At 38.0% G+C, this 14658-nt stretch overlaps 1 protein-coding gene across 1 annotated transcript in view; it reads right to left on the reverse strand.

Moving 5' to 3' along the window:
* The window catches only part of LOC114161948 (cGMP-inhibited 3',5'-cyclic phosphodiesterase A-like), a 63868-nt gene that overhangs the window by 8904 nt on the left and 40306 nt on the right, over nt 1–14658 (reverse strand). The window contains exons 3-14 of the mRNA XM_028045644.1: nt 10763–10908; nt 10571–10689; nt 10244–10487; nt 10090–10166; nt 9795–9991; nt 9557–9694; nt 8234–8345; nt 5902–6009; nt 5270–5469; nt 4220–4423; nt 3953–4114; nt 691–952 (exon numbers count right to left, since the gene is read on the reverse strand). Of these exons, the coding sequence (XP_027901445.1) occupies nt 691–952; nt 3953–4114; nt 4220–4423; nt 5270–5469; nt 5902–6009; nt 8234–8345; nt 9557–9694; nt 9795–9991; nt 10090–10166; nt 10244–10487; nt 10571–10689; nt 10763–10908 (1969 nt within the window). The remainder of the gene's footprint in view (nt 1–690; nt 953–3952; nt 4115–4219; nt 4424–5269; nt 5470–5901; nt 6010–8233; nt 8346–9556; nt 9695–9794; nt 9992–10089; nt 10167–10243; nt 10488–10570; nt 10690–10762; nt 10909–14658) is intronic.

A 14658-nucleotide genomic window follows, 5' to 3' on the forward strand; every position in this document is an offset into this window, starting at 1 on the left:
TTTAATTCATATTTACATGAAGAAACTTGAATATTCTCTGTCAAAAAGTCTTACATTTGCAGAAAAAAAATCACACTTCCCCCTTATCAAAGACACAATTTTACATTAAAACTAGGATGTGTCTGACACTGTGAAGTCAGACATTTGGAAAAAGAATTGAAAAAGAAAAAAACTCAGAGTAACTGAGTAGTATTTATCTTTGTGAGGTAAAAACCTCACAAAGAGGTATGCAGTTCTAGCCATATAAGTTATTGCAAAAAAAAAAAAGAAAAAGAAACCTGCAATGGATGTTTACATACTTGTGATCATCCCCTATCGATTTCTTTTCAGGGCTCTTTCTTTCAAAGTACAGGATTTGGTACCAAGCGAAGAAATTGTATCGTCTTGGTGCAAAGACACAAATGATGTGTTTAGAGATTTATAGTTTTTTACAATTTGTTTGATATAATGAAGTCCTTTTACAATATTTCTTATGTTTGAAAGATGTTTCAAAGGACCTTGTCATATAATGCATTGAATGTGCGTGAAGAGTCAATATTTTAAGTATTGACCGTTGTTCCCTAAAAAATATAAAACTTAAGCATAAAAATCTTTATGGAACAATAATTGTTTGTGACATACTTTGTCAATTTTCCTTTTATCATAAATATCACCGCTAAATGAGTTCTATTAATTAGGAAGCAGACATACGGGACCCATCGGAACCTGTTGACGCCTCCTCATCCGCCGTGTCCTCCTCTTCTGTATCTTGTTCTTCCTTTTCCACATCTATCTCAACTGCCTCTTCAGACAGGTCCACCCAGCGCCCTGGCATGAGAGCAGCAGAGTCGTAGGAGGAGCACAGTGGTCCCACTATGTGGGAGATGAATGACTGCTGTAGTTTGGCGAGTTGGGGGGCAGACCGGTTCATGAATGGGCTGATAGGAAGGCCTAAAGTTGCTTCTTCATCACCCTGGAAGGATGCAGAAAAAGAAATGTAAAAGGTAGATAAAATACAAAATATACAAGGACTGAAATAATAAACATGTGCATAATACTTAATAATTGTACTTTGACTGAGCCAACATTTTATTTTGCTCAAATAATCTTTTGACAGTGATCAAAAATACATCGCACAGCAAAGCCATGATAATCCACAACTTCCAAACTGCAAGACGACTGCATTTCTTTTAGCCACTCTTCAAAAGGAGAGAGACAAGACAACATAATGTCCAAGTAAATCAAGAAAAGGCAGAAAGAGAATAGCTTATCACCAAAACCTTCCCATACATAGTCAGAATAATAAAAAGTGTGAAACTACTGGATGGGGGAAAAACCAGTCTGGATAAATACCCATTTGACTATAACCCCACATACAGCGTAAGTTAAAAATATATTTATTTCTTCCTAGAGAAAAGCTATAAAGAGCAGGACATTGGGGTCAGCAAATCTACACAGCAAAAAACTAGATGCTATAAACTGTTTGCTTGAGAAGAATACACAAAGTGTGTCCTGCCATGAGACATGTGGAGTTTGGTTAATCTTACAGAAAGCTTGACTGTGACCATTTGCTTTGGTCAGATGAGACTAAAAATGTGCATTTCAGTAACAAACTCTCCAAATGGTTCTCAAAGGATCAATAAGTGAAGGATCTCTCTCCAACTGTTAGGTACAGTGGAGGGTCCATGATGCTGTGATCCTGTTTCTCTTCCGACGGTGACTATATGGTGTCATGAACTTTATAAAGTAACAGAACATTTTATTTAACTGGACTGTACCAGTTACTTGGAAATGGGTTTGTTATTGTGTCTTAGAGCACAACAATGATTCAGAATATGTGACCCAATTAAAACAGAATACTTGACAATTAATAGCATAAACTTTTTCCCATGATCACCACAATTCCAAGCCCTGAAATGTATGGTAGAGTCTTTATACGGAAAAATGGCCTTTATCTCTGAATGCTCCAGCCTTGTGCAATTTTAGAAGATTCAGTGTTTTCTTACTGGCAAAAGGCATTGTAGAAAATATAAACAGTGGGGATAACAATAGGTGCAGGTGATTAGCTAAAAAAAAAAAAATCTTTTGGCTTAAAAACTGATTTATTTATTTATTTTTTTGTACATTTTTGGCAGTGGTGCATGTAAAAATGGAGGCTTTGGTTAATAAGACTAAAACTGTATCAAATAAAAAACACAACAAGCTGTTCAGCCGACTGTGGGTAAACTCTATCTCTGAAATATTATGAACTCAGCTGTCAAGCACTGAGAGTCCCAGATACACAGCCCCCGGATACAGTCGCTGGAAAATAGGTCAAGTAGACTACAAATAGAAAAAAAGATGAGTTCAAAGTATAACTAATCTTTAGGTACCATACTAAAAAATAAAACCGTCTCACTGTCGGAGATTTGGTGTAGCCGTGACGACTCCAATCTGCATATTTATTCCCACACGATCAAAACAATTGTAAGCATTAATACTCTGCTTGAAATTTATCTGCCCCCATTTAACAGATTTACTCATCAGGAAACATGATTGCAGTGCGTGAGTCCATCAATTTCTTCTGTTTTTCATGCTTGGCATGATTCCCACTTCTGCATTTTCTCATTTTTCATTCAACCAACTGCATATCTCAGTTGGAGGATTACCTAGAAGTTGCTCCGAAGGTTGAATTCTTGGAACTGCTGCTCCTGTTTTGGTTTTTGTAACGGAAGCCAAGATAGCAAAATGGAGGGGAAAAAAAGGATTGTTTTGTTTTGTTCCATCAAATGTTATGACAGTGCAGGATTCTGTTTTGTTGTTTTGTCGGTCTGATGTTACTGCTTTCAAGCTGTATAAAAAGAGGACGGGGGCTGGGGGACAAGGATTCCTATTGCCATGGCAACCAAAAACCTGTATGGCGTCAGTGTGGAGTACTGGTGGATATTGCATACATTGCATCCATGTAGGATCACAGCCTACATCATTTTATTAGGTATTAGTGGTGTTCAACATGTTGAAGTGGCATTACGCAGGGTGTGAAACAAATGTGTGTTTACATCTCTGACAAGCTGAGTGAATGTCTGTGATCTGTCTCAGCCACTGAATGAGAGCTGTCAATGATGGCACATTTAGGTCATCATCCCCCTTATAAAAAAAAAACAAAAAAACACAAATGCTCTCCATCTCTCTTTTGATACCTCCCAAAAGATTTGAGCTGCGGTTTTACGTGTAAAATTCCACTTCACTGTTAGTTAAAGGAATCCTGTTATAGCAAATGCCTTTTACATCTTGATAGTAAAAATATTTTAGAAATGTTTTTTTTTTTTTTTTTTTTTTTACATCTGCGAATAACAGAGTTATAAAACTGAACATCCCGGAAACTTAGAAACGGCTACAGCTGCTTCGCAACAAGACTATCACTCCAGCTAATCAGATTTTATCTCTAAGGTCCAGGTAGTTCGATGAAGGATTTGTTGCCAAGCATCAGTCTACAATGACAAATTCATGAGCAGAAAGTCTTCTGAAAATCTGATTCCACGTGTGGTAGGTGCACACAAAAGATCCTTAGCGGAGTGTCCTTAAACACAAAGCAACCGTAAATCCCAGTCATATGTTTTCTGTGTCTCTTTGAACCATCATTTCCCTCAGGAGGAAGAGAAATTACCTCTTGAGAGAGAAAGGGAATTCAAAACATCAACCTTGCTTTTCATTCCATCCTTTCCTCTATTATAAATATCAGAAACAGTTCATGGCAACATGGAATCCATGAGAGAGCTCCAACACAAAAACCCACTGCCAACTAAAAGAACACACAAGCCCATCTCTCATTAGGCAAAACGTGCTTTGGTGATCCCCAAGACTTTGCTCAATTTTGTAGAAAATACTGGATTGTAGCTTTAAAATATGCAACCCCTGCATTTCCTATAAAAATATATATTTGTGATTTAATCTCTTTCTACCTATTAGGCTGCAGATATTTTCATAAACTCACTTGTTCATAGAACTCATTGACAATCCCTTCTGTCCACTGCAGATGTAGCTCCTTATTCTTCAAAGGTCCATTGACATCAGCTAGCTTGATGCACATCTGGCACACCAGTAATCGGTCATTCTCATTGGTCCAGTCAATGCCAGATACTCCTTCATCACACACCTGAGAAGAAAGGTGGGCAAAAGAAAACATGTTGCTTATTGAGCAAGATAATCCATAGAGTTAACCAATCAAGCAAGGTAAGGTAAAAACAAAAAGGTTATTTACCTTTGCATTAAATTCAGCGAGGAAGTCAAAGTGCTTTTTGAGGTCAGTAGCCAGGATTGCTTCAATGACAAGAAAGCGGAATCGCTTGAACTCCACGTGTTCAAGATTCACCAGGAAGTTGAACTCTGGTCGAGACATGAAGAGGTTCCACGCTGCAGCCGCATGATGGTTTTCCAGCACCGACCTGTCGTTGTACAGAAGAGCCTACAGCAAAAGAAGGGAGAAAAACACACAACTTGACACAGTGTTCAATAATTCAAAGGGGTTCATTACATTATTACAATATAATAAGAATGACTTGGGCTTAGCTATTAAAACAGTACAGATTTATTTGATTGGTGAAGTGACTTCAGCAGAAGCTAGTTGATAGTTTGTATCTACATTCTGTTTGTTATAAAGTAATTATGTAGTTATGTAATATGTGTGTAATTATGTGTAAAATACCTAAAATAATGGTAACTTTAGATGAAGAACAGATTGCATAAGCTTTTTTAAATAAACGGACGGATGGACTGATGAACGAACACATGAATGGATGAACAGAAGAATTGATGAATGGATAATAGAAACATGAGTGAAGAGACAATTGGAAATTTGTTATAAAAGTATTACTGATTAAACTTTAGCTTTAATAACATAGAGCAACATAATTTTAAAGTTTAATCAGGAATACTTTTATAACAAATTTATGTCAGATCATGATTTCTTGGTTAATGTCAAGTTGTCATAACGAAGACATTTTGAATAATGTCAACTTTGTGTTAAAAGTGTCATGATTTACCGAATGACACTTTATGACAACAGTCATAAATATTCATGAAGATTTACTCATGTTCATGACAGGTATTATGTCATATTTATGACGATGTCATGACAGTTTTATTCACAACCCATCAAATTAAGTGTTACCACATATTGCAGCTTGAGTTTTATCATACTCTTATTTACATCCTTATTAGTGCAGTTAATCTTAGACTAATCTGCAGCCTACAAAAACCTTTGCCAGTGTTGATCCCTCTCTCTCTCTGCCAGGACAGTACATTCATGTACCTGTGGTGCGCTTGTGGCAACCAGAAAGGCGTTTGTTCTTCCAGGGTGGTCGTAGTCATGCATAGCGGCAGCTACATAGAGGGCCATGAGCTCCAGGGCTGGAATTAGACCAGACAGGGAGCTGTAGCCGTCTTCCAACACAGAGCTCATCTTGGAAACCAGGAAGCCCGGCGCTCTAGACGTAATGTTGTTCACCGAATCTGAACACAGCAAGAGACACAAAATCAACAAAATTCTCTCTCTGCTTTGTTTTACCTGCTTTAATTAATCATCTAGACCAGACAGAGAGTTGTAGCCGTCATCATCTTTAACAATTCTGATGGAATCAAGAGATGCACTTGACAATCATACTGAAACAAAAGAAGAAAAAAGGAAAAATAGTACTAGCATAGTTTGCTTTTACACTCTACCCAATATATGGGTTTGCTGTGTTTGACATTTACATTTCGATTAAAGAATTTAGCCTAAAGTCACTATAGACAGTTAGGAAACTATACTTATTTCTACTTTGTCTCCTTGCAATATCAACATTATTGATTATAATTTATGTCGATGTTTTAACTAAATGTAAACAAGAGGGAAAACTCTAGAAGTTTTTCCATAGGAAATTACTACTTTTAGACACAGCGCACCAGTGTGAATCCCGTTCTCAGTGGGCAGGATGGGCAGGCCCGGCACAGGCTGGGTGGTGAGGTACCACACGGCGTGCAGCACATCAGTCGCATGGATCCGGTTGTGATCTGAAAGGAAAACCAAACCGCTAATTCACACAGAGGTAGGAGGGAACAAATTCCTGCAGTAAAGCAGCCATTTACAATCACATAACTTCAAGGTAACACAATGACTTATGTGACTGCATGAAATTAATGAAGAGGTTATATAATAAAAAAATATTCCAATGCTTATTTAGTTGGATTGTTTATAAATGACAGTAGAAAGTAACTAAAATAAGGCCTAGAGGATTCAAGAACTTAGTAGGGAAATTTGTTCAAAATATAAAAAATATAACACAAACAGAAAGAGTAGGAGCAGAGATTTAAAGACAGTTGTCAGCACATTTAGAATAATCTGGACTGAAACAAAATGATTGATTGATTGAGCTATATTTAATGTATAATCAACATGAGAACAATAAGACAATCAGGACAAATGTGAATGCAGCGTGTGAAGAAAATTAACCACCAGAATTCACAAGATAAGTTGATTGATTGATTAACTGATTTAAGAGATTTTATTAAATTGCATTAAGTTTCATAGATGTTTTATTTAAATAGCTCAAGAGAGGCATCTCTGCTATTTGAGATTTTAGTGACATACTGTAAATAAAACTTGTCCCTAAGCGAGGACTTTTGATTTTGCATGGATAACACAATCACTTTATTCCAGTAAACTTCTATTTATGCCCCATGTTTAATGGGATACATGTTGATGCCCTGCTTTAAAATGAGTTCTCAGACCCTCCAGATGTACTTACAGAAAGCTTTGAGGAAGAAGACATATTCAGAACTAATGTGATTGTGGCGTAGCAAAAATAACTTCATGGATTTCCATCATAGGTTAAAAAACCTTGACTATATCGAGTAAAACCAAAGCCCATGTACAATTTTAATACTGTGCATGTGCAATTGCATTATTATTCACCCCGACTGACCTAATTCAACAGAGGTCCAACCAATTGGTGGTAGTAGTCTCATTATGAGCGCAGTGAGAGCAATAAGGCAGCGATTATTGTATTATTGTATAAAGATGCCTGTGTCTGGAAGTTTCCGTTTACTAAATAATATTATATTATTATTTTCATGCTGGCTGCCAATACAGCATGAAAACAAAAGAACACTAAGAGGAAATCAAAGAAAAAGTTACAGAAAAGTATAAGTCAGGGGGTGGATACAAACAATCTCCAATGCACTGAACATTCCTTGGGTTTCAATTAAATCCCTCAACAAGAAATGGAAGGAATATTGCCTTGTCTTCACAAACTGAATGATCGTGCAAGAAGGAGACTAGTGAAAGAGGCCACCATGACAGCTCTGACTACACCGTAGGCATTACAAGCTTCAGCAGCTGAGATGGAGGAGACTGCAGACAACAACTGCAGCCCAGCTTGTCACAATTTAAAGCTTTATGGGAGAGTGGAAATTAGAAAAGCACTGCTGACGAAAACTCATAACAAGGCTCAAATAGACTCCACGGTCAGGTAGAAGAAAGTTCTTCAGTTTTATGAGACCAAAACGCAGCTGAGGACAAACTGTTTCCATCTGCAAGATGTTCTTTTCAGAGAACATTTATTTTCCAGCAAAAAAAACAAAACAATTTGACGAATCCAACTAAAGTTACACAGAAATTGAGTAAAACTGCAGAGTCCAGATGTGCAAGCCTGATTGAGACCTATCCCTACAGACAGCATAATGGAATTGCAGCCAATGGTGCATCTACTAAACACTGAATCAGATTTCAGGTTTTAGCTTGTGAATGTTCTTTGTGAGAAAAACACTTACAAGAATTGTTTGTGGAAAAAGCCACATTTTGTTCATTGATTTCCAAAAGCAGAAATGGGTAAACCATCTAAGGGGTTGTGTAAGTTTTCACAGACACTGTAGCTTGCACATTATTGCTGTCATTTATGGTATTTTATCTTCTACCAAACTAAAGTCAGTGCATTCAACATCTAAATATCTAAACTCCAATTAATACCTGCTCTGTTAACCCCTGCTGTTGGTTTTGTTTTAAATATTTTGATGGTTGTGAGAGTATATATTAACTGCTGAACTTTAAATAAATTATAAAGATCCATCTGTGCTTAACTTCATGTCTGCAAACTATTTGCAGAGTTGCATTAAACACACAGACTGAATAGATCAGGTGAGGGAGTGTTATTACATGAGCAATGCATCCACCTTGTGGCTGCTAAAGGAATTGCTGCCCTTGTTTTTCTTTAAAGCTGTATTTGGATATTCTACTCACAAGGTATATCCCGGTAGCCGTTCTCCAAGGCATGGAAGTAGTTCATAAACTCTTTAATGGGAATCTTGAAGGTCTCAAACAGGCCAGTGTCCTCAAAAAGCCGATAGGTCACCTGAGAAACAAGAACATAATCACCATTGAAAATCTGAATAAGTGTTTACAATACTACCCTCAAATAATTTATTAACCTATCTAACACAGAATGTCGACCTGTAAGCCTTTTAACACTATTCACTGAAGTGTTAGGAAAGATATAATAAATTCATGTGCCTTGATGATCTAGTTTATTCAACAATTCATGGCACTTCTGTTGTTTTATTGATCTGCAAAAGAGCTGGAAAGCAGCTTGAGTTCTCAGACAGGTCTGAATAAAAAACAGAGATTATTCCACATAGAAATCATCTCTGTCAAATAGATATCTACAAATAAAAATGTAAAAATCAATGCAAGCACTAGTATTCAGCTCTCTTCTGTAACTGATACCAGTACAATACAGTACAGTTAATTACCTTAATAATTGTCTACCTGTATTTAATTCAGTCTCATTATATAAACAGCTGTTCTGGTAAGGCCTGTTAATGAGCAAACAGCAGGAATAAAGTATATTGGTTCAAGAAGACTTTATTTAAGTGTAAAAGATATTTTTTTCCCTTTCCTTTTAAAAAGCTGTTTTCTTAAAATTTTCAAGTGCAAACAGCTGCTGCTACCCACACTGGCAGCTAAATATAAACATCTCACCAGACTGCAAATTTAGTTCAAAGTAAATTCAAATCATGTTATTTAATGTATTGGCAATTTAGAACATTTTAACTGTGATGTACGTAATGCCTCAGCAGAGGCAAGGTCAAAGTTGATGGGAAGATAGGTGAAGCTAAATACAGAGTGATACTGGAAGAAATCCATCTAAGAATCTGTGGCAAGACTTAAAAATGAATGTTTTTAAGTCACACATTGCACTCTCTTACTTGTGTAGATCTCCTACTGACATTGTGACGTGTTAAAAAGACAAATTGGGAAAGCCTTCACTACTTGCCCAAAGCTGGGGGAGGAATATCTTAAAAAATGCTTGGCTATAATTGGAGCGTTGAACACAAATGTGAGCCATACTTTTTACATTTTTATTTCTAAAACTTTTAAAAGTTTCTATCATTTTCCCTCTAGTTAGCAATTGTGTTCTGACTTATATTAGTCCTTACACACCATAAGATCCCAATAGTCCATAAATATTGCAGCTGAAGTGAATGTGGACATTTCTATTACTTTGCAGCCTTTCATTTGGTTACATTTATTCATCCTAAATATTGCCACACATATTGTTTTTACCTGGCTGAGGATGCAGCCTGTTTTGCCATGAGTCTTCTCCACAAGGCTGAAAATGGGGAAGTTCCAATTGTTGAGCTGACTCATCAGGGGTTCCAGACCCGGCATGACTGGACTCTCTGGGGCAGACGCTGACTTGTCCTGACAGGTGAATATAAAGCCAGACACAGCTCTTACTCTGTTCATCTTCGAGAGGCCTACACCACCTTGTTATATTGTTAAAGTCAGTAAAATCGTTTACCTCTGGGGATGGTAGGAGTGGGTGAAGAACAATGCACTCCGGCGGACACTCCCTACAGCCTCCCCTTACTTCAGGCGGCTTCTTGCTTCCTTCTCCTTCGTCGTCGTTTTGTGCAAAGTCGCTGCTGTCACTGTGGTTGGTCTCATAAGTGCTGTCATAGGTGCTGTCGTAATCTGAGGAAGCTACAATGCGCTCATCTAGAGAGGGGATCACACAGAATCAGAAATGTCCTGCTCTAAATCTTAGCTACCATTTGTGTTTTGACTGTTTCCATGAGATGTTTCTTGGGCAGCACCTGGATGCGGTATTCTGTCCTGTTTACTGCCTGATTCTACTCCATTGATTAGTCGATTGCTGAACGGCCTGCCGCAGCTAAATATGAAAACACAGAGATATATCTGCTTACATTTTGTATTTAGCTTAGGAGAGCATAACTGCCTGGACTTTACCTGCCGCAGAGTGATGGAGGTCGCCAGTGAATGGTGGTGGAGCTTGGCGCACTCTGGCTGTGAGTTAAGACTGTGTGATGGCTCTTGGGGGCAACAGACACAGGAACCTGCTCTGTCAGTGGCCTGGCCAGCTCAGGAAGCTGAACTGAACACGTTTTTATCGTCGGACTGGAGATGGGCGTTCCCTGGACAGGAGGAGATGGACATGGCGAGCCCAGAGGTGATACGTTGGAGGGAGGGAAACCTGAAAGAAAAAAAAAGATTGCTTCCCAGGTCAAATGGAGTCATTGAAAAGAAGAGCTCAAAGGACCAGAATTGTCCACACACCTGGTCTTCCCAGTGGTTTGCTGTAAAGGTGGTTGGAAGTGCCAGGGGCAGTGTAGGAGGCAGACATGGAGCGGCTCTTTGAGATAGTTATCATCAATGGGTTGTTCCAGGAATCACCGCTTTGATAAGACAATTTAATCAGATCTGGAAGTCAAAGTAATCCTGTCTTGTTCAAAGTGGTGAGGCGATTACCTGTCCACAGTGTGTTTGATGCTGGCTGAGCGATCTCGCCGTACGGGGCCCGGCTCGATGGTGGGCAGCCCCGTGGCTGAAGTGGTCGTGGTCCAGGTGGATGAAATTCTTCTCAGCAATCCTGGGGGCAGACTCCTTCTGAGACGCTGCAGGGCAAATAAACAGGTGCAAGTTAACACATCTGCATCACACTCCTGCAACTATTTCACAGGAGTGCAAACTTCTGTTTATTCTATTGGGATTTTAAAGTAGAATTAAAAGCATACAGAGTTAATATATTTTTTAATAAACATTCACTCTGACGAGTTCCCCTGTCCCTCCACCTTGTTAGGGAATGTATGCGGTGAAGTGCAGTGTTAGTCCTTCACCAGGCATATGCTTAGGACCTTATCTGGAACCTGCTTTCGTCAGATAAAACTAACAGTGACAAACACTCCAGCTGTCGAACAACAACTCTGTTAAATATTGTGGAAGGTTTGTAATGCTGTTGATTTCTTCCAAAGTTCAGGGAACCTTGTTATAGTGCATGGCATCATAAACTCTTTGAGATAGCAGCACATTTTTAATTAAATTCTGGTGGCCCCTGGCAGAAAACTAAAAATGGATTTCAAGATTGTCAACAGGATAATAACTCAAAACATATGGCAACATAAACACAAACAGAAACCAAACTTTGTTCCATGGCTATGCTAGCCCCCAGACTTAGTCCTAAAGAAATCCTCTGACTATGTTAAAGAGAAGATAGTATTAGTGACTACCCAGGACTCTCTATAACCTAGATAGATTGTGCAAAGAGGAATGTTCAACCACCCCTCGCTCTGTATGCTCCCACCTTGTGAAATGTTTAGAAATGGTATAAACCAGGTCAAAGCCCTATCTAAATGTAACACAAACAAAGAGACAGACCACAATGTTCCTGTTTAAGCATACTTTTGTCTCAGGTACGCAAACACAATCCAAGCAGTGGCAGAAGTATGAAGGGACCCCTGCAGTGCAAAGTGCTGTTATGAAAAGTTAATACAAGACTACGCAAGAAGTGAAACAGGATTTTTCCTAGATGGTTACGTGACTGACAAACATTAGAATCCTAGTTGCTCCCTTGTGTCAGCAAAATCAAAAGAATCAAGCTTAGACTTAAATAATGAACAAATAAGCTAAGCCGAATCTACTAAAATTTGTTAAAATAGAACAAATGAAGATTTTGGACTATCAGACTTGTCTCTAGTATTTTAAATGCACTGGGCCAGAATTGTAGACAAAAAAAAAAAAAAAAAAAAACTTTTCCATAGCAGTATATTTTGGTTATGGTGTTAAACCCTGCGATAAACATTATATTCAGCATTCACCAATGCAGAATGCAGCGCTGTCATTTTGTGGATTTTGTGATTTTCGTCAGACCAAAGATATGCACATTTGATGTAGACAGCAGAAAAGGTTCAGATTTAGTGTCTTTTTGTTAAATGCATATTTCTTCACGCGTGTAAGTCTTATTTGCAAAGCTCCAATGTAACACAAAACACTTCTCTCTGTCTTCATGCAGCAGGTTTCATTATGGTTCTTATTTCTAAAAGTGGAACAGGAAGCAAGGCTTAAGGGAGGTGACCCTGAGCTATTCCTATGGTAACAGAGCTTTGGGCCTGAACTCATGGAGGATGTCCCATGATGCATTCACTGTGTTAGTCTGTTTTATCAATTTCCCATGGCAAATATCATGGGTCTAGAGCTTTTGTTTGTCTCTTTGATCTGATTTGTCAAACAACATACAGAGGGTGAAGATGTGTTTCGTGCTACATCTACTTCCGTTTTATCACCTTTTTATTATTTAAACTGAATTCTACCTCTCAAAATTTGCCCATGAAAATTATTGTTGTGAATTGTTGTCACTATACTAGTAACCTGAACCTTGATTTAAGTCTCTACTACTCACCCACCAACTGGGTGTCTTTTTTTATTTTGCGAATTCTCTGCTGCAAAATACGTCAATCTCAGTCAGACTGGATAGAGAGTCCCTGTGAATATCCATTTTGAAGTCTTGCCACATATTCTACATTAGATTTAGGTCTTGACTTTGACTGGGCCATTTTAACATATAATTATGTTTTAAACCAATCTGTTCCTTTGGAGGCCTGGGTGTGTGTTTTGGGTTGTTATCCTGCTGGAAGGTGAACATCAACAACAGTCTTTTAACTTTTTTCACAGCTTCTAACAGATTTTCCTCCAGAATTGCTTGATATTTGGCTCAATTTCTTCCAAAAATTACCAGAGACCTATTGGTTGCTTCTCTGATTATAGTGCATTATAGTATACAATATAATGTTTTGTAAGGTTTAGTTTATGAAATATCTGAAGATTTAGGTCTTTGTGAAAGCAAAACAGGTCAATCATGGGTTTTTTCTTTCCATTCCTTCTAAGATATAAACAGAAACTTTCCATATGAAGAAAAGAATGAAAACATATATCCAAACTGTTGGGACTATTTTTGAGTTATTTTCACAGGGTAATAAAGTCGTCTGACAATTATGATTGTGTCTTTTTCATCTTGGCAGTCTGCATGGTTAATTAAGGGTCGTTATCATATGCAGTCCCATCTCCATCTTGCATAAACAAACATAAATGAACAAGCAGTTCATGTTGATCGATTTTCAACCAGTTTCTCTGCCAAAGAGTGAAGGATGTAAAAACACATTTTTACTGAAGCTCTTTAAATGTGTATATTAGCTGTTTTAAATTGACATTTGTTGTCACTATGACTGTATACAAAACAGACCAGGGTGTATTTGCTAATTTATTGTGATGGAACGCAATATTTATTGTGATGGAACGCAAAAGAAAAAAAAACATCTCCATGTCCCCTGGGGGGCTCCGTAGTATTGTGATAGAATGTAAGAAAATAAAATAAAAACTCTAAGTGGTGTGAATGGTTTTGGCAAGCCTCTGTACATTTATATATGCGAAAAGCTCCTCAAAATCATTCATTAGCCTCATGTTACTTTGTTTTTGTGAGAAATATGACCAGATTCTCAAATTCCCCTCTCTGATCATTTAGATTCAGTACATGTACTAAACATTTCAGTGCACTCAAGGAGTTTTAAAGCAGCTACTCACTTTCCAGGTATCCTGTATTACATCACACGCTTTATTTAGTTTTCTTTCTGCCTTGAACACCTGCTTACAGTTTGAAGCACTGGCCTTGTCAAACATTATTAAGCCATCCAGAGGATTTTGGGTCATTAGAACCACGTCAACCGTGCAATGAAGTGAAGTTTGAGTGTAATTTATGCAGGGATGGGGTACACCTAAATCAAACCCAAAGTGCCAAAGATTCTATCCTCGGGTTTTATGTCTAGATGCCAGCACGTGAACATGACAGAACACAGACATTGTTTTGTTGTTGTTGTTTTTTGGTTGAGGCATCTCATGTTCGGACAATTACTCTGGTTTTGAATGCTGTGCAAATGGAAGGGTTTTTGCTTTTAATTTTATACTTTTGGAGAGTTGTTATGACCGGTAACTGGCAGTAACATATTGTTTTTACAAATGGGAGAAGCTGATTAGAAACTCAAAAGGTCAAATAATACCTGAACTATGACCCCAAATCCCAGAAGAGTTGAAAAGGAGGCTTCACAGATGCAGAAAGAGACGGAGGAAGTTCAAATAATCTCTTCCACCAGTCATAATGGGCAAAGATCATCTCCCTGACAACAACATCTCTTTGCCTGGCTTACCAGAGATTTAAGGGGGAGCAATGAAAGCAAATGAGGTGGATTGGGAGTGTTAAATTTAATTGAATTGAATTGTTTAGTTGCAACTTCACAAATTTAGTCTCATCACTAAGGTAAACATGCTAATCAAATCACATAAACTCAAGGCAAGCATGTGGTCTTGCAGATAACATC

This window comes from Xiphophorus couchianus, chromosome 18, assembly GCF_001444195.1.
Source record: "Xiphophorus couchianus chromosome 18, X_couchianus-1.0, whole genome shotgun sequence".
In the NCBI taxonomy this organism is placed as follows: Eukaryota; Metazoa; Chordata; class Actinopteri; order Cyprinodontiformes; family Poeciliidae; genus Xiphophorus; species Xiphophorus couchianus.